The sequence below is a fragment of the Hypomesus nipponensis genome, chromosome 2 (genome assembly GCF_054491055.1).
Source record: "Hypomesus nipponensis isolate SF chromosome 2, ASM5449105v1, whole genome shotgun sequence".
Taxonomy (NCBI): domain Eukaryota; kingdom Metazoa; phylum Chordata; class Actinopteri; order Osmeriformes; family Osmeridae; genus Hypomesus; species Hypomesus nipponensis.
In genome coordinates this window covers 1,357,407-1,377,195 of record NC_140362.1, presented here as the reverse complement: position 1 = coordinate 1,377,195, position 19,789 = coordinate 1,357,407, and the positions used below count along the sequence as shown (strand labels likewise).

General features: G+C 52.7%; 1 protein-coding gene across 2 annotated transcripts; it reads right to left on the bottom strand.

Moving 5' to 3' along the window:
- Window positions 1-2,631: 2,631 nt before the first annotated feature.
- ago1 (argonaute RISC component 1) lies at window positions 2,632-19,530 on the bottom strand. 2 transcript variants are annotated; one of them, XM_084702190.1, is made up of 19 exons: window positions 19,399-19,530; window positions 16,066-16,252; window positions 13,359-13,479; window positions 12,809-12,990; window positions 11,862-11,998; window positions 11,446-11,595; window positions 10,146-10,233; window positions 9,678-9,825; window positions 9,458-9,577; window positions 9,260-9,382; window positions 8,192-8,325; window positions 7,054-7,238; window positions 6,801-6,960; window positions 6,570-6,660; window positions 5,180-5,374; window positions 4,351-4,485; window positions 3,895-3,996; window positions 3,318-3,517; window positions 2,632-3,195 (listed from the first exon to the last, which is right to left on the bottom strand). In XM_084702190.1, the coding sequence occupies exons 1-19, from the start codon at window positions 19,421-19,423 to the stop codon at window positions 3,087-3,089; spliced, it is 2,592 nt and encodes an 863-aa protein (XP_084558316.1). In that variant the 5' UTR covers window positions 19,424-19,530; the 3' UTR covers window positions 2,632-3,086. The 2 variants fall into 2 exon arrangements, with proteins under 2 accessions (XP_084558316.1, XP_084558317.1); XM_084702191.1 differs by having other exon boundaries at window positions 11,461-11,595.
- Between the last annotated feature and the right edge of the window lie 259 nt (window positions 19,531-19,789).

The window sequence follows — 19,789 nt, the reverse complement described above, 5'->3', positions numbered from 1 at the left end:
GGGCTCTTTCTAATACGTCGGTTTGGAAGCGCCTAACTCCGCCTTTACTCAAGAACGATGTGATAAAAACGCATTTATAACAATGTTTTCCAAATGTCTTGGCAAATTAACGATTGACAAACTATTGGTAACTATAAAGTTATCCAGCGTGTATACTTTCATTGCTGAGAAACAAACGAATGTGAATCATTTGTCTACTCTGATCATCAACTAGAAAACCCCAGAGTTTAAACTGAACTATGGTCGTAACAATAACCTTTCAAACGTCATTGCACTGTGTACATGTTGTGGGTGTGTAACTCATAAAAAGAAAAACAAGTTGATAAAAAACAAATTTATTTTCTTTAAAAAATAACCCTCCCCAACAGAGTGCTCATACTATTACATACACAAAACAGGTTGCTTCAATGTTCTTTCATGTTACCTATTGGGAAGTGCTATAACATGGACTGTTGTTGTGGTCAGTGGTTTCATATTGCTTAGTCAGTGAGGCTGGGTGGGGTGGACTCCCATCCACGCTAGCTCCATGATGGTGACTCCATCTTCTCCTTCCCCCTCGCAAGGTGCTTGTGGTTTCAGTAAGTAAAGAACTGCATCTGAAGCAGAGCTTGAACTTTTTAAACCTTTGACACAGACTTAAGGAGTTCAGATGCGGCCCTGCTACTAGTGAGCCAAGATAGGTTACATGACAGGTTATATACAAATCACCTTAAATATGAGTATCAGTAAAACCGGGTATACAAAGGCATTTTGATTACCAAGTTCTTAAACATGATTCAAAATTCAAAATCTGCATTTCATCAAATCTCTATAACCGGCCACTCAACTTAAAGGGGCTCTACAAACACCTCAGTGAGCTCTGCCCTTTGGGGCTTGAGGCAGATTAGATGTCTCCTCAGCGCCCTCTTCAGGAAACACTGACACTACACACAATAATACAGAAACTAAACAAAAACGGTCTTGAACCGTTACACAATCGAGGCATGACTGACAGGCAGAAGAGCGAAGGGGCTCCTATATCTAGGGAACTGAAATAAGGTGGCTCAGAATATCCAGTCATTTTAAAATAGTTACATGCATTTCATAAAGCCAGAAAAGTGACCAAAAGTGAAGGCAGGAAATATTAAGTGAGAACCCCAGAGATCTGTGGGATACGCCCAAATCTGTGTTGCCCATGCACACAGCGCACCAATAGGGAGCGAGCACCACAGCCCTGGGGGCGGGGCAGAGGATGAGGCATGGAGGTGAAGGTGGAGGTGCTATATGGGGTGGGGGGCAAGGGCTCGGCCTGCATGGGGGGGCACAGGGGTGTGCTTGTGTTGGCGCTGTCATCTGAGCATTGTGTAGTGTACAGTCTCTTACATGTGTACACAGTAGGAGAAAGAGCTTTGTACAAACTGGGCTGAGGCAATATGTGTGTGTGTAGGCGCGTGTGTAGGTGTGTGTGTGTGTCATTTACTCTGACAATGAGGGAATGTGTAGTGTTGTAGGGTGCTGACTGTGTAGTGTTGTAGGCTGCTGAATGTGTAGTGTTGTAGGCTGCGCCTGTCTGACTCCTACAATCAAGAGCTAACCTGGGACTGCTTTCTCTTCTCCTGGCTCACTCAGAGTTAGCTGTGTGTGTGTGTGTGTGTGTGAGAGAGAGAGGATCTCCTTATTGTGAAGTAACACAAACTAGGTAGATTAAAAGTGCCTCATAATTTCCTTGAGAGAAACAAATTCAGAAACAAACAGCTTTGTTAAGTGCCCCATTCCTACTGGTTGGCATCAGATTTGGCTGGTTAAAACGCTGGTTTAGGTGCATGGCTATAACTGATATACGCTATGCAATGGTCCCTCTATCGGTTTCTATGGTCGCCTACAGGCTAATTCTCTAAGGGACTCCCAAACCTGCACAAACAGCAGGACTTGTTCCTGTGTCTAAGACACGCTACACCTCTGCTGACAGAGCTCAGAAAGCTAGCCTTCCTCAGGAACTACTGGCAGGTGAAGGCCCTGTGGCGTCTACATGCTAACGCTAAGTGCTAATGTACCACACACCTTCTTTTCAAGGCCATTTACAAAAATAACTTCATTTGAAGAAAGAAAATAAGAAAATAACAACATAAGAATGCCGTTCATGACACAAAGTACGTGTGTTTCCACTGGTGTCCCCAGGGGCCACACTTACGGCTCTGGAACACTGGCATCTGTCACTCGGATGGGTAGAGGCAGCGATGTGGTGGCAGTCAAAATAGTTATCCCCCCCCCCATATCTTTTTTTTTTTGCGCCTGTTTTTCTCCGCTCCGTATTGCATACACAGGAGTGTGAAAGGTAGCACTACAATAATTATAACACCTACTTTTTAAAAAGTACAACAAAAACAGAGCCTCAGTCCTTGTGAAGTAAAAACCGAATGGCGGTGATGACAGGTACCATGGAGGCCAGGAGCCAGGACAGTGGCTGGGGCGCCACAGACCAGGAGCCAGGACAGTGGCTGGGGCGCCACAGACCAGGAGCCAGGACATTGGCTGGGGCGCCACAGACCAGGAGCCAGGACAGTGGCTGGGGCGCCACAGACCAGGAGCCAGGACAGTGGCTGGGGCGCCACAGACCAGGAGCCAGGACAGTGGCTGGGGCGCCACAGACCAGGAGCCAGGACAGTGGCTGGGGCGCCACAGACCAGGAGCCAGGACAGTGGCTGGGGCGCCACAGACCAGGAGCCAGGACAGTGGCTGGGGCGCCACAGACCTGGAGCCAGGGAGGGTTAGGGTCACAACTGGAAAGAAGATATCTGTGGTGGGGCCAGGGGTTGAGAGGGGTGTGTGTTAGATTGTGTAAGTGTGTCTTTGAGAGTCAAGGGAAGAGGTGGTGTGTGTGTGAGCATGGATGAGGTGGAGTGCGAGGAGAAAATGTTTGTGTGTAAAAGGGAGGAGGTGGTGTGGTGTGGTGTGTGTGTATGTATGTGTGTGTACGTGGTGTGTGTATGTATGTGTGTGTACATGGTGTGTGAGGAAGAAGCGTGGGTGTGTGAGAGTGAGAATAGGTGGTATATGACAAGGAGGGGTGTGTGTGTGTGTGTGTGTGTGTGTGTGAGGAGGGCTGCTCAGGCGAAGTACATGGTCCTCAGAGTGTCGTGGTGAATCTGCACGGCCTTAGCCAGAGCCTGGGGGTCCCGGCCGTTGCTCTGTCCAGAAACATGGCTGCCCTCCCCACTACACAGGACACAGAAACACCAGAGTTGAAAAGTCTCAATACGTACACCCCTCCTCACAGAACACACGCCAGACCTTATGGAAGGTCAGCAACCATTTCCACACAGTGAATCTGGGCTCACCTGTCGTGCTCCTTGTCCACCAGGTGGTAGCGGGCGCGGAAGGCCACTAGGCGGGCGTAGTAGGCTGGCGCGGGGATAGAGACTGAGCGCGTGCAGCGTACGTAGGTGTGGCACAGCTGGTAGGTGAGGATCTGCAGCTCGTCAGCAGTAAAGCGATTGTCATCCCAGAGGACGTAGTAGTGAGAGGGGCGACTGGTGCCCTGGGGAGAGATCAAAACACCAATAAGAGACTGACCCTCTCTGATGCACTCCTGTCTCTTATAAAACAACAGGAAGTCATTCTGTTCCTTTGTCCAAATGAAATGTCCCAGAAACCCCACAGCACCTGTATCAAGGCCAGTCTCACCTGTATCAAGGCCAGTCTCACCTGTATCAAGGCCAGTCTCACCTGTATCAAGGCCAGTCTCACCTGTATCAAGGCCAGTCTCACCTGTATCAAGGCCAGTCTCACCTGTATCAAGGCCAGTCTCACCTGTATCAAGGCCAGTCTCACCTGTATCAAGGCCAGTCTCACCTGTATCAAGGCCAGTCTCACCTGTATCAAGGCCAGTCTCACCTGTATCAAGGCCAGTCTCACCTGTATGCCTGCGTGGCTGCAAAGGTAGAAGTCAAACTCAAAGGGGTGTGTGATGCTGGTGTCCACTGTGGTCCCTGCTGGGATGTTTCCACTCTTCCCAATCTGGTGAGAAGCAAACGGGCAGCGGGACATCAGCACATGCTTGGACACTAGCTAGGACGCTAGCTAGCACACTAGCTAGGAGAGTTGTACCAGACAAGCTAGCCGGGACGCTAGCCGGGACGCTAGCCGGGACGCTAGCCGGGACGCTAGCCGGGACGCTAGCCGGGACGCTAGCTAGGAAACTAGCTGGGACACTGTGGGAGAGTTGTACCAGACAAGCTAGCTAGGACACCATCTGGGAGAGTTGTACTGTAATAGAGAAGCTTGTAAGGAAACAAGCTGGGAGAGCTGTAACAGAGTACCTAGCTGGGAAGTAACACAAGCCACACAGCAGCATCCTCTGTGATAACTCACTCTCTCAGACTTGTCGGCACAGAACAGCCTGGTGTGGTGTCTCTTCTGGACCACGATGTAGGTGATGCCGGGCTGGTAGTCCTTCTCCAGCTTGATGCAGGCATCGCGAATAGCCAGCAGCTCATAGTGGAGGATCTAAACAGAGAAAGCACATTAGCCATGTTCGAATTCGCCCCCCTAGTTCACTCAACTATTTAAGCTAGTTAGTCTGTAATTTTGCGACAGTTAAGTTTGCTACTGAATATGGCATCGACCATTTACGTTTGAGCATCGATGCAAATTAGTCATAAAAACACAAAACTATTTTAAATGATGGAGCTAGTGCTAAGTGTTATTTTTTATATTCCGGTCAGGTTCAAAAGATCAAAATTAGCCAACGATTTATAAGAATTATCATTCAGATTGTTAGTTTAGAGAGATACAGAGAGACAGAGAGACAGAGAGAGAGAGACAGAGAGAGAGAGAGAGAGAGACAGAGAGACAGAGAGACAGAGAGACAGAGAGACAGAGAGACAGAGAGACAGAGAGAGAGAGAGAGAGAGAGAGAGAGAGAGAGAGAGAGAGAGAGAGAGAGAGAGAGAGAGAGAGAGAGAGAGAGAGAGAGAGAGAGAGAGAGAGAGAAGAGAAAGAGAAAGAGAAAGAGAAAGAGAAAGAGAAAGAGAAAGAGAAAGAGAAAGAGAAAGAGAAAGAGAAAGAGAAAGAGAAAGAGAAAGAGAAAGAGAAAGAGAAAGAGAAAGAGAGATAGAGATAGAGATAGAGATAGAGATAGAGATAGAGATAGAGAGAGAGAGAGAGAGAGAGAGAGAGAGAGAGAGAGGGGGGGGGTTACCTGGGGTAGCTGGCCCTCTGGAACTCCGTCCCTGTAGAAGATGATCCTGGTGGGTTTGAAGCGGGTCGACTTGTAGAACTGGATCAGCAGCTCTCTCACCATGTAGGAGAGGTCCTCGATGATCTCCTGTCTGGGCCTCTGGACCCGAACCGTGGCACAGTACCGGCTGGGGTGGGCATCCATACTGCCTACCACCTGGAGGGAGGAGGGAGGGAGGGACAGAGAGGGAGAGAGAGACAGAGAGAGACAGAGAGAGAGAGATATGAGACCATTGGAGTGCTCCTCTGCATGTGTGGTTAATCTCTGACCAGTTCACATCAATGTAGCATCAGCGGCCCCAGAGGAGATGAAGAGGGGGTGTGATGTCACCAAAAGCAGACAAAAACACACACATCGCTTTTCTTCTCTTTTCTCTGTCTGACTCAACCGCTTGTCATTATCGCCTGGCAACCACACAGCAAACCACAGCAAGGCGGGGAATTGTGGGATTGGATGTTTTGCAGTGACGTAATTTCCTCCTCTCATGAGTCACCACTGAGCCATTCTCTCCACCCCACCCCTGCCTGTTCCTTTCAACTCCTCCGCGTCTCCTCCCCACCCCTGCACTGTTAGCCCACCGTGACGCAGCGGACCACATCAGCACCGAGTCCGTGGGCGGGACCACGTCAGCACCAAGCCCGTGGGCGGGGCCACTTCAGCACCAAGCCCGTGGGCGGGGCCACATCAGCACCAAGCCCGTGGGCGGGGCCACATCAGCACCAAGCCTTCGACTAAGTAGCCGGTCTGCTGCTCCTGCTGAACGACACACAGCTGAACCTCTGCCCTGAGACAGTGAGACAGTGGCCTGTCTGCCTGCCTGCCTGCCTGCCTGCCTGCCTGCCTGCCTGCCTGCCTGTCTGCCTGTCTGCCTGTCTGTCTGTCTGTCTGTCTGTCTGTCTGCCTCAGGCCTGGTGTAGGGTTATGGTGGCTGTCTCAGCAGTAATGGAAGTTTAGAGAGAGGCCTACTTACAGCAGTGATGGAGGGTTAGAGAGAGGCCTACTTACAGCAGTGATGGAGGGTTAGAGAGGCCTACTTACAGCAGTGATGGAGGGTTAGAGAGAGGCCTACTTACAGCAGTGATGGAGGGTTAGAGAGAGGCCTACTTACAGCAGTGATGGAGGGTTAGAGAGAGGCCTACTTACAGCAGTGATGGAGGGTTAGAGAGGCCTACTTACAGCAGTGATGGAGGGTTAGAGAGAGGCCTACTTACAGCAGTGATGGAGGGTTAGAGAGAGGCCTACTTACAGCAGTGATGGAGGGTTAGAGAGAGGCCTACTTACAGCAGTGATGGAGGGTTAGAGAGAGGCCTACTTACAGCAGTGATGGAGGGTTAGAGAGAGGCCTACTTACAGCAGTGATGGAGGGCTTCTTCCCGTCTCCAGCAGGAGGGTGGGTGACGTCAGCTCCCAGGAAGATGACAGGCTGCTGGAACACTGCAGATCTGGGGATATAAGGGGGGAAGGGAGATGGAGAGGAGGGGGGAGAGGAGGGGGAACGGAGGAGGGGGAGAGGAGGGGTCAGTTCACAGACATGAGCACCAGGATCACAGAAACGCCCTGCGGGCAGACAGGAGGCAGCTACCGTTGGTGAGGCACCAGGATGTTGTTGATGCCCCCCAGCTTGACGTTGATCTTCAGGCAGAGGTTGGAGAGGGTCTGGGGGGAGGTCTTCACCACGTTTTTCACCTGGACACACTGGGTGGCCATGCCCAGAAGAGTGTCTCCCACACGCTTCACCTCCGCTACAGGACCAAACAAGCAGCGTTAGAGGCACCGTAGTCCCAATGCACGACCTGTCTGTACGCACGCTCTGATGAGGACGTGTTGACTGGTACCGTAGACGGGGGTCTTTCCAGGCAGGATGACGATGATGAGCTGCAGGCCAGAGTAGGTGTTCTTCAGGTGTCTGAACATGGGCTCCACGCTGTCGGCCCCCTGGGCGTACTTACAGAAGCAGGGCTGGCCCTGGATGGGCATCCCAGCATCCTTGGAGATCTTACGCAGCTGGTCGGTGAAGTTCCTGGATAGTAGAGACAAGAAACTGATGCTTTAGAAATGTATACAAGTACCTGTCGGTCTCTATAGAAGTACCAGTCTCTCTCTCTCTCTCTCTCTCTGTGTCTGTCTCTCTCTCTGTGTCTGTCTCTCTCTCTGTCTGTCTGTCTCTCTGTCTGTTTGTCTCTGTGTCTGTCTGTCTGTGTCTGTCTCTCTCTGTCTGTCTCTCTGTCTGTTTGTCTCTCTGTCTGTCTGTCTGTCTGTCTGTCTGTGTCTCTCTCTCTCTGTGTCTGTCTGTGTCTCTCTCTCTCTCTGTGTCTGTCTGTGTCTCTCTCTCTGTCTCTCTGTCTGTGTCTGTCTGTGTCTCTCTCTCTGTCTCTCTGTCTGTGTCTGTCCGTGTCTCTCTCTCTGTCTCTCTCTCTGTGTCTGTCTGTGTCTCTCTCTCTGTCTCTCTGTCTGTGTCTGTCTGTGTCTCTCTCTCTGTCTCTCTGTCTGTGTCTGTCTGTGTCTCTCTCTCTGTCTCTCTCTCTGTGTCTGTCTGTGTCTCTCTCTCTGTCTCTCTGTCTGTGTCTGTCTGTGTCTCTCTCTCTGTCTCTCTGTCTGTGTCTGTCCGTGTCTCTCTCTCTCTCTCTGTCTGTCTCTCTCTCTCTCTCTCTCTCTCTCTCTCTCTCTCTGTCTCTCTCTCTCTGTCCGTGTCTCTGTGTCTCTGTGTCTCTCTCTACCGTGCCAGTCTACCTGCCCTACATGCACCCGTCTCTGGTCAGGAACATCTATGACAATGTCCAAGGACAGTCTGTTGTATTCCTCCTCCTTCTCTGCATAGCAGGTTTCACCTTCTCTCTGTTCGCACTATAAAACTCTGACCTCCGAGAGACTTTGCCGCAGGTATAATTTCCGTGTCTTTGGTCTACAGGTCTGTTCTACAGGACTAGAACGGGACTTGGAGCCTAGAGCTGACTGTGTCTCTTCAGGTCTTACTTGAGGACCTCCTCCCTGCACTGCTTCTGGGGGGCGAAGCAGGCGATGGCCCACACTTTGATTTCGATGCCGTTGTAGAACTGCTTCCCCCTCATGTCCCACACACCCTGGTTGGGAGTGGCTATGGCGCGGTTCTGGAAAAGAGAAGAGGGAGGAACTGTTAGTCTGTTGACAGGGTTAGCCGCTGGCAGGGTTAGCAGCTGGCAGGGTTAGCAGCTGGCAGGGTTAGCCGCTGGCAGGTTAGCCGCTGGCAGGGTTAGCCGCTGGCAGGGTTAGCAGCTGGCAGGGTTAGCCGCTGGCAGGGTTAGCCGCTGGCAGGGTTAGCCGCTGGCAGGGTTAGCAGCTGGCAGGGTTAGCCGCTGGCAGGGTTAGCAGCTGGCAGGGTTAGCCGCTGGCAGGGTTAGCAGCTGGCAGGGTTAGCAGCTGGCAGGGTTAGCCGCTGGCAGGGTTAGCAGCTGGCAGGGTTAGCAGCTTGCAGGGTTAGCAGCTGGCAGGGTTAGCCGCTGGCAGGGTTAGCAGCTTGCAGGGTTAGCCGCTGGCAGGGTTAGCCGCTGGCAGGGTTAGCAGCTTGCAGGGTTAGCAGCTTGCAGGGTTAGCAGCTGGCAGGGTTAGCAGCTTGCAGGGTTAGCAGCTGGCAGGGTTAGCAGCTGGCAGGGTTAGCCGCTGGCAGGGTTAGCCGCTGGCAGGGTTAGCCGCTGGCAGGGTTAGCAGCTGGCAGGGTTAGCAGCTGGCAGGGTTAGCAGCTGGCAGGGTTAGCAGCTGGCAGGGTTAGCCGCTGGCAGGGTTAACCGCTGGCAGGGTTAGCCGCTGGCAGGGTTAGCAGCTGGCAGGGTTAGCAGCTGGCAGGGTTAGCCGCTGGCAGGGTTAGCAGCTGGCAGGGTTAGCAGCTGGCAGGGTTAGCCGCTGGCAGGGTTAGCAGCAGGCAGGGTTAGCAGCTGGCAGGGTTAGCAGCTTGCAGGGTTAGCCGCTGGCAGGTTAGACGCTGGCAGGTTAGACGCTGGCAGGTTAGCCGCTGGCAGGTTAGCCGCTGAGGGAGATGAGAGTCGTGGAGTAGCAGTTGTGCCTCACCCGGCCTCCGTACTGCAGGATCGGAGCAGGAAGCACCCGGCCGGTCACCTCCGCCATGTCGTCCTTCACCTTGATCCCAAACTCCTGGATGTAGGGGTCCAGGTTGAAGTTGGCATTCTTCATCTGTGGAGAGACAAGACGTTAGCCTCAGAGACGCTGTAGCACAGCAGCCTCCAGCCACTAGGGGGCGCTCCTCACCAGCCGACTGATCTCCTCCTGTCTGTCGGGGGCAGAGCGAGCTGTGGCTTTGATCATGGTAGAGGTCTGATTATCTGTCAGCTTCTTGATGCACCGCTGCCCTGCTACTATGTTACACACCTGCAGAGAGACACACACACAGGAGACCCAGTGTTAAGGTAGCAGAACAAGGTGTTGAGAGTGTGGGTCAGAGCATAGCAGAGTTCCTCCAGGGCCTCACCTCCAGGGGCAGGTAGGTGTGCTTCTGCTCCTGCCCCACCTGCAGGCAGGGCAGGTGGGGGTATTTCAGCTGCAAGTTGTACTTCTGTTTGAAGTACTGGGCTACCGTACATTCTACGGTCTGGCCACTCTCAAGCTGCAAGGGGAACCTGGGGGCGGGGCATGGCAGGGCAGTGGTCACGTTATCAGGAAGCAGGAAGTGAGCATCAGTCACATGGGCTGCTGATCCCATAATAACATTAGGTGTGTTCGACTTCATGCAGCGCGGACAGTCGGCTGCAGTCGGCTGCCTTGAAGCTGAGAATGCCATTGGCTGCTTCAAGTCAGCCGGGCTGAAGGCGGCTGCAGGCGACGTTTGCGCTGCATGAAGTCGAACACACCTAATGTTCCTGCCAAGAAGCTCCCCCCTCTACATCACCCAGATGGACATACATAAAGTAAGACTAGGGATAATAAGCTGGAGCCTCACGTCTGGTGACTGGCCGGGCGCCGAGTCACGTTGCACACACGGTACTTCCTCTTCATCTGGCCGCAGTGCGTCACCTCCACCTTCAGGCCTGGCAACGCCCACCGACAGCGGGGCACAAACACATGCACGTACACACACACACACACACACACACGTACACACACAGGTACACACACACACACACGTACACATACAGGTACACACAGATAAGACTCCACACAGACTGAAGGAGAGCAGGGTACTAACTCACACTGGAGATACTAACCCACACAGACTATTATGGAGTTAGATTAGTTTCATAATTCACAAACAAACGTAACGCGATTCACAAATGCATTTTTTCTAAAATATATTCTCTGCAGCCCATCAGATGCAGCTCTTCCAATTTTAGCCAATCACAGCTAGCTTGCTAAACGCTTAAAATGACTAAACATGGATCCTGCCATTCTCAAGAATATTCAATCACGTATTTTAATCGGTTTAATAAGATTAACAAGCAATATTTCACCTACATGCTACCAGACGACATTGCTTGTGATCTCAAGGAGACGATGTCCGTTATTATGGCAGGTTGTTGAAGTCCACAATAGACACGTTAATGTGAAAAATGCATTTGTGAATCTAAGTGCTTCAGGAAAGTTCCAAATATTCACACAAATGCATGGATTTGTAACTCGTGTTTGTCAGATTTGTAACTTGTGTTCGTCCTATTTGTAACTCGTGTTCTTCAGGTTGCAAACAAAAGTAATGGGGTCATTTATTTGTGAATCACAAAATACATTTGTGAATCGTGTTACATTACTCCACAGATTATAACCCACACAGACTATAACCCACACAGATTATAACCCACACCCCAGGAAGAACCTCAAATAAGCACCAGTCTAGCCTACCGAGGTCCCACTAAGAAATCTAAGACATAATTTAGAAGTAGAACTTTCTAGATGAGTAACTGAAACAGTCGTCTGTCTCCCCAGGACTATCAACTCAGTCTGAATCTGGGGTGACCATAGAGACAGGGAGGAACAGAGAGGGCACTGAAGAGGAGGTGAGATAAGGAGAAGAGGACTGAGACAAGATGAGAGGTGTGAGGGGAGAGGGAGTTAGGAGGTGAAGTAGGGGTGAGGAGGGAGGTAGGAGTGAGGAGGTGAGGGAGGAGTGAGGAGATGGGAGCGAGGTCTGGAAGTGAGGGAAGACAGAGGAGACTAAAAGGGGATGAGGAGGTGAGGGAGGAGTGAGGAGATGTGAGAGGGGATGGAAGGTGGAGAGGCTGCATGGTGTGTTGAAGGTACTCACTCACTGTTCAGTGGCCCACCTTTGATCTCCTTGGTGAAGCGAACCCTCTGGGAGTCGGTCAGGGTTTTGGGCTGCTCGTCGATGTTACGGATGTCCAGAACCTCACACATGAACTCAATGACGGGCTGGGCCTTGTAGAAGGCTGTGGCTGACACTAGGGGGCGACAGAGCACAGAAGGGGTGCTCAGCACTGGTGCCAGGTTGCTGATATGTGGTTACTTTACTCTGTCTCTGGTAAATACAGACTGTTAGAACTCTGCACTTCTGCTGTACTTGCTATATGCCTTATTTGTACCTCGCTTCTGATAAAAGGGTCTGCTAAGTGAATAAAAGTGCCAAATGAATCATTGACTGACTTAGTGGTCACCCTCTGTCAGGAGGTAAGATCTGGACAGGTGACATCATCCTGGTGTGACTCACCATCGATGTTAAGCATCATCTTCCACATAGCCGGCCGTACGGACTGGTGGAAGCCAAACCAGACCTCCCTGCCCCCGCCCAGGGGGTGGTAGTAGCCCTCAGGGGGGGAGAAGAAGGAGCGCCCCACCGGAGTGTACCTGGTCAGGGGGAGACGTGGGGGTCAGGATGACTCCGCATGACCTCAAGGTTTCCAGGAAATCTGCCTCATCTGATTGTATGGGAACAGCTACACAGGGTCAGAGTGTGCGTGTGTGTTTATGAGTGTGTGCGTGTGCGTCTTTACGTGATTGTGCGCGCGCGCGTGTTTGTGTATATATCTGTGTGTGTGTGTGTACGTGTGTGTGTGTGTGCGTGTGTGTATGTGTCTGTGTGTGTGTGTGTGTCTGTGTGTGTGTGTGTATGTGTCTGTGTGTGTGTGTGTGTCTGTGTGTGTGTGTGTCTGTGTGTCTGTGTGTGTGTGTGTCTATGTGTGTCTGTGTGTGTGTGTGTGTGTGTGTGTGTCTGTGTCTGTGTGTCTGTGTGTGTGTGTGTCTATGTGTGTCTGTGTGTGTGTGTGTCTGTGTGTTTGTGTGTGTGTGTGCGTGTGTGTATGTGTCTGTGTGTGTGTGTCTGTGTGTGTGTGTGTCTGTGTGTGTGTGTGTGTGTGTCTGTGTGTGTGTGTGTCTGTGTGTGTGTGTGTGTGTGTGTGTGCGTGTGTGTATGTGTCTGTGTGTGTGTGTCTGTGTGTGTGTGTGTGTGTGTCTGTGTGTGTGTGTGTGTGTGTGTGTGTGTGTGTGCGTGTGTGTATGTGTCTGTGTGTGTGTGTGTGTGTGTGTGTCTGTGTGTGTGTGTGTGTGTGTCTGTGTGTGTGTGTGTGTGTGTGTGTGTGCGTGTGTGTGTGTGTGTGTGTGTGTGTGTGTGTGTGTGTGTGTGTGTGTGTGTGTGTGTGTGTGTGTGTGTGTGTGTACCTCATAGAGGCTAGGTGTCGCATGGCCACATCCAGGGCCTGGACTGAGTCCAGAGGCACCGGGAGACGTCCACTGACCAGCGTCTCCTGTAGCAGACGCCATGACACCTTGGCCAGCCAGCGGATAGAAACCTTGAAGATGCGGTCCTTCCCCTCACCTGGTATGGTCACCTCAAAGTCCACCTGCACCCGGGGGGAGGGCGAGGAGACAGGGGGGAGGGTTAGGAGACAGGGGGGAGGGGGCACAGGGGGGAGGGCGAGGAGACAGGGGTGAGGGGGCACAGGGGGGAGGGTGAGGAGACAGGGGGGAGGGTGAGGAGACAGGGAGGAGGGCGAGGAGACAGGGGGGAGGGCGAGGAGACAGGGGGGAGGGGGCACAGGGGGGAGGGTGAGGAGACAGGGGGGAGGGTGAGGAGACAGGGAGGAGGGCGAGGAGACAGGGGGGAGGGCGAGGAGACGGGGGAGGGGGCACAGGGAAGGGTTTAGAAGAGGTGGGGGGGTGTATTTCTGAAGCAAATTCCACCATTAATTTGCCAACCGCCAGTACACACCTTCTCACTGCCGATAGGGAGAGCTAGCACTGTGTAGATGTTCTTCTTCCCATCGTACACAGGCTTCCTGTCTCCAAACAGCTGAGGCTTAAAGTGCTGCACCATGTACTCCACCACTTCCCTGTAGGGAGACACACACACACACACAGAGCAGGGTCATTACCGCACCATCTCACACACAAAGCAGGGTCATTACCGCACCATCTCACACACAGAGCAGGGTCATTACCGCACCATCTCACACACAGAGCAGGGTCATTACCGCACCATCTCACACACAGAGCAGGGTCATTACCGCACCATCTCTTCTCACACAGAGCAGGGTCATTACCGCACCATCTCACACACAGAGCAGGGTCATTACCGCACCATCTCTTCTCACACACAGAGCAGGGTCATTACCGCACCATCTCTTCTCACACACAGAGCAGGGTCATTACCGCACCATCTTACACACACAGAGCAGGGTCATTACCGCACCATCTCACACACACAGAGCAGGGTCATTACCGCACCATCTTACACACACAGAGCAGGGTCATTACCACACCATCTCACACACAGAGCAGGGTCATTACCGCAGCATCTTACACACACAGAGCAGGGTCATTACCGCACCATCTCACACACACAGAGCAGGGTCATTACCGCACCATCTTACACACACAGAGCAGGGTCATTACCGCACCATCTCACACACAGAGCAGGGTCATTACCGCACCATCTCACACACACAGAGCAGGGTCATTACCGCACCATCTTACACACACAGAGCAGGGTCATTACCGCACCATCTCACACACAGAGCAGGGTCATTACCACACCATCTCACACACACAGAGCAGGGTCATTACCGCACCATCTTACACACACAGAGCAGGGTCATTACCGCACCATCTCACACACAGAGCAGGGTCATTACCGCACCATCTCACACACACAGAGCAGGATCATTACCACACCATTGCCTCTCACACACACAGTAGCACAACAGACCTCGTAAATAAATTCCACCCTATCAGGATGCTCGTTTCCGAGGTAGAGAGTTTGTTGGTTATTATTGATCATGCAGGACACAGCTGGCATGAGGGATCTGAGGATGTGTTGGGATGATTCGGGTGTGGGGGGAGGAGGAGCGAGGTGGGGGAGGAGGAGCGAGGTGGGGGAGGAGGAGGAGCGAGGTGGGGGAGCGAGGTGAGTGTGGGGGAGGAGGAGCGAGGTGGGGGAGGAAGAGCGAGGTGGGGGAGGTGGAGGAGCGAGGTGGGGGAGCGAGGTGAGTGTGGGGGAGGAGGAGCGAGGTGGGGGAGGAGGAGGAGCTAGGTGGGGGAGCGAGGTGAGTGTGGGGGAGGAGGAGCGAGGTGGGGGAGGAGGAGGAGCGAGGTGGGGGAGCGAGGTGAGTGTGGGGGAGGAGGAGCGAGGTGGGGGAGGAGGAGCGAGGTGGGGGAGGAGGAGGAGCGAGGTGGGGGAGCAAGGTGAGTGTGGGGGAGGAAGAGCGAGGTGGGGGAGGAGGAGCGAGGTGGGGGAGCGAGGTGAGTGTGGAGGAGGAGGAACGAGGTGAGGGAGCGAGGTGAGTGTGGGGGAGGAGGAGCGAGGTGGGGGAGGGAGGTGAGTGTGGGGGAGGAGGAGCGAGGTGAGTGTGGGGGAGGAAGAGCGAGGTGGGGGAGCGAGGTGAGTGTGGGGGAGGAGGAGCGAGGTGGGGGAGGGAGGTGAGTGTGGGGGAGGAGGAAAGAGGTGGGTGTGGGGGAGGTGTGGGGGAGGGAAAACAACAGAAGGTTCAGGGCCCCACACCTCAATAGAAGCTGCCTTGCACTTCACATTAGCGAAGGGGAGGAGAGCCAACTGAAAGGGAGAGGTCACCAGAGTTTGACCCCTGGGTTCCTCCTAGGAGCCTTTGTCCAACCATGGGAGTAGACCTTTACCCCCCAGAACAAACCCCCAGCCCTCCCCTGCCCCCACCACCACTCCCAGGGCGGGACGCCGTTCGTTAGTTAATCAGGTAAGTAGGAGAGAGAGGGAGATGGAGAGGAAGAGAGGGCTGTACAAAGGGCTGCTTTTCTGGGTCAGGAGTTTTTTTATGGTCGGAAATAAAACAACTGAGTTCCACATTTTTGGTCTTGAGCCAATAAAACAAATGTAGACTCCGTCTGGTGTGAGGGGCTGGTGTGAGGGCTGGTGTGAGGGCTGGTGTGAGGGGCTGGTGTGTGGGGCTGGTGTGTGGGGCTGGTGTGAGGGCTGGTGTGTGGGGCTGGTGTGTGGGGCTGGTATGTGGGGCTGGTGTGTGGGGCTGGTGTGAGGGCTGGTGTGAGGGCTGGTGTGAGGGCTGGTGTGTGGGGCTGGTGTGAGGGCTGGTGTGAGGGCTGGTGTGAGGGCTGGTGTGTGGGGCTGGTGTGTGAGGGCTGGTGTGAGGGCTGGTGTGAGGGCTGGTGTGAGGGCTGGTGTGTGGGGCTGGGGTGAGGGCTGGTGTGAGGGCTGGTGTGAGGGCTGTTGTGAGGGCTGGTGTGTGGGGCTGGTATGTGGGGCTGGTGTGAGGGCTGGTGTGAGGGCTGGTGTGTGGGGCTGGTATGTGGGGCTGGTATGTGGGGCTGGTGTGTGGGGCTGGGGTGAGTACTAGTGTGAGATCTGGGGAATGGGCTGGTTCCTTAATGTAAAGTGCTGCTATGCAGTTACATGGTGCTTAACGTAACCTTCAGGTAAAGTGTTTCGGTACCTGTTGACTCTGCGAGGACACTTGTCAGGCTTGATGTCGACCTCATAGTGGAAGACATCCATCTTGGGGATCTCCACCTCGAAGTAGTTGGCCAGCAGCTTGATGGGCTTGCCCACAGTACCCATGCCCGGTCGCCGGGGTGCCTGGAACACCTGCTGCAGGGGGGGGGGGAACGGCCCCCCGGGGACTGGGGGAGGGAGGGAGGGGAGGAGGAGAGGGTAGATAGAAGAGGGAGGCGGCAGGAAGGGGAGGAGGGGGGCAGATAGGAGGTACGGGTAGGTAGAGGAGGAGGAAGGCAGGTGTGAGAGAAAGAGGGCAGTGAGGAGGAGAGAGAGTGCAGTAAAGATAGCAACAGGAAGTCAAGCGACAGGAAGAGACGGATGCAGAAGAAGGATGCAGATGAAAAGTAAAACAATTTATGAAGACAGGAATATGTTGAGAGGAGGGGTGACAAGAGAGGAGGAGAGGAAGGGAAGATGAGAGGGGGAGGGGGAGCAGAAACCAAGAGATTAGGGAGGAGAGGGAGGGTGTGAATGAATGAAAGGGGACAGAAAAGAGGAGTAGTTGAATGAGAGTTAATGGACAAGGGGAGAACGAGAATACATTAGTATAATGCTCTACTCAAAGCCAGGCAGAGACTGAGAACAATATAAATAATAATACAGTTTTCAAGATAAAAATCAAGTTAGTCTGCATCCAGCTAAGATTACATAATTTAAATCCACATCTTTTTTGGGAGCTAGCTGGTGATGTTACTGTGAATACCACAGGGAAATGACGACCACTACTTTAGAAAGTGTTCCTGGATAACACGTTTAGTAAAATAACAAGTAGCAGAGTAGCTACAGAGTAGCTACAGAGGCCTACATGCTGCCTACATGCTGCCTACAGAGGCCTACAGCCAACAGCCTGCCATTTGAAGAAGTAGCAGTTCAGCATATTTACGCAAAAAGTTGTTCATCTAAGTTCAGGAGTGGGAGGAGGTCAGAGAGGGGGTCCTGCTGGATTACAAGCCTGCCATGACTCCTGTCTGTGGGGCCTCAGACCTAACCTCTGTCTCCCCTGAGAACAGACCCCACCACAACAAAGACCCCAGCTGCCCTGCTCCTCACACACACACACGGGGCCCCCAACATTCCCAGTCTCACCATGGAGACGCCACAGCAACATAGTATTGTCATGGAGATCAGGATACCCATGTGAGCGTTAGGGGTGTGTGTGCGTGTGCGTGTGGGAGGGGGAGGTGGTGATAGCCGGACAAATAAAAATGGTCGTTGGGGGTGGCAGCAGCAGGGAGAGTTCATGTTTCCACATTAGTCTCCTGTCATCCATCTCTACCTGAAGGGTTAGCGTTAGCTGTGTCTCCTACCCTGAGTGAAGGGTTAGCGTTAGCTGTGTCTCTTACCCTGAGTGAAGGGTTAGCGTTAGCTGTGTCTCTTACCCTCAGTGAAGGGTTAGCGTTAGCTGTGTCTCCTACCCTGAGTGAAAGGTTAGCGTTAGCTGTGTTTCCTACCCTGAGTGAAGGACGAGCTGTGTCTCCTACCCTGAGTGAAGGACTAGCTGTGTCTCCTACCCCAAGGAGTCTACAAGTCTTCCACACTGCTAGCTATCTAGCGCTCCACACAACTCACACCCGGCTACCCGGCTATGTAGTCCTCCACACAACTTTGTAGTCCTCCATATAGCTATGCAGTCCTCCACACAGCTAGCTAATTAGCTCTCCATACAGCTGGCTAGCACCCCACACCGCTAGTCCTGCGGGCAGAACAACACCATCTCACATTCCTGGGAAGATGACAGGCAGTGAGGTTTGTGTGAAGTATCGCTGCAGCATCACATACCTCAACAGTCATGACCAGCACAGACTACTCGTGTGTGACGTGTGTGTGTTTCTGTGCTCACGTGCACTACACACACGTGAGCACACACACGTCTCTCCCATGCCAGGGGAGGCAGATGGTGACTAACTGAGCCAGGACATGCCCAGACAACAGCAGTGTTTCCCCGGACTAAACAGCCCCCTGCTTTCAGAAGCTGCTTTCCCTGTCTGCACACACTGTCCTGTCTCTACAGCCCCATCTCCAACCTACTGCCCCGTCCCATCTCTACTGCCCCACCTGGTATCTACTGCCCTGTCTCTACTGCCCCACCTGATATCTACTGCCCCGTCTCTTCTGCCCCGTCTCTACTGCCCAATCCCAACTCTACTGCCCCATTCCATCTCTACTGCCCCACCTCTACTCTACTGCCCCACCTCTACTTTACTGGATGAAGTATCTTCTCTTTCTAAATGTCTGATTTCCGCTGTGAAAAAACATCCTAGTCAAACTTGCAGCCTTAGTGTTGATGGGAGCTAGGAGGACTCCACACAGGACTCTGGTGTTCACAAACCTTCAGTTTAGATATTCAGACTGGCCAGACTGTGTTCCAAACTAGCATGTGTGTACTAACTAACTTATGACATAACCACTCATCATCATCAAACCAGCTTCTTAAACTGAAAACTTTTCAGAAAACCAACCACATTTTGAACAACAGTATTTATCCAAGTTGCTTATCGTGTATTATATAGACAGACTGGACTTTAGTTCACAGAGCAGGGGAAACCAGGTCATAGTGATGTCTAGAGTATCAACATGAATAGGCAACAGCGAGTCGGCAGAGGACATTAAAGCTTTTCACGATATCAGAAAGCAAACTATAGGGAAAGTGCTGGCTAATTTAACATCTAGGGACGTCACATCCATAACATAAGCAGGTGCTGTTACACAATGGGAATTACATAGTGCCAGGTCTAACACATTTTGTCATGTGAAAGTTTTATTTTATTATTTTACATTTTTGGTTGAAGGAAAATCTATAATTTAAAACTCGACTTCGAAAGGCAACACACATGCACTCTTCTGCCGTAAAGCCGTGCCGCGCTGCGGGGGTTGTGGGGCTGTGTTTGGGCTGTGTGGGACTTGGAGCCAGCTGCTGCGGTGGTAGAAGGCGGGCTTTACCTCGTGTATCCTTGCTAGAGATTCCCACGACCCCGCTGCCCCCGCCCCTGACCCTGTACATTGTCAGTGGACCAAAAGACCCGTCTGTAGCTATAAATTCAGATAACTAATTCTGTTGAGTGGAAGAGATGCGCCTGAAAAGAGCCGACAGCACGTTAACGTATATGGTTTTAGACCCCAATCTCAAATTCACCTCTGGCTTCTGTGATTCGAGGCCAAGGTGCCCCAATTTCAAATTCTAGAGATTTATAGTCGTAATGATCCATCTTCAAAGCTTGATATTCACATCCCACATATCACCATTGAAATTAAGAAAGAGCGAGAGACCTACCAGCGCCTGACGGTCCCGGCTCCATCCCATCCACTTGGCCGTGCCGTTACTAGCTAGACCAGGGTTCTGTGGCCACAGCGCCCGCCCCGCAGGCTGGAAGCGTTTCAGACTTCCAGCCCCCTCTCCTCTCCCAACAGCCTCCCGTACTCGCTGTACCCCCGCCCCCTGCCCCTGCTGGAACCCCCAGACCCGCACGGTGAACGACGGTAGCTGTGTAGTGATCCAGGTGCAGTTGTCAGAGAGATGGGAAGAAGCTGCTCTCCTCTCTTCTGTATTTGGCGTTGATATAAATCAGCAGGGCTGGAATGGTCGTATTGTTCCTGCTAGTCTGATCTGCTCCTGCTCACCGTTCGAGCAGGATTCTTCAGCGGAACAAAAAAGGCCAGCCCTC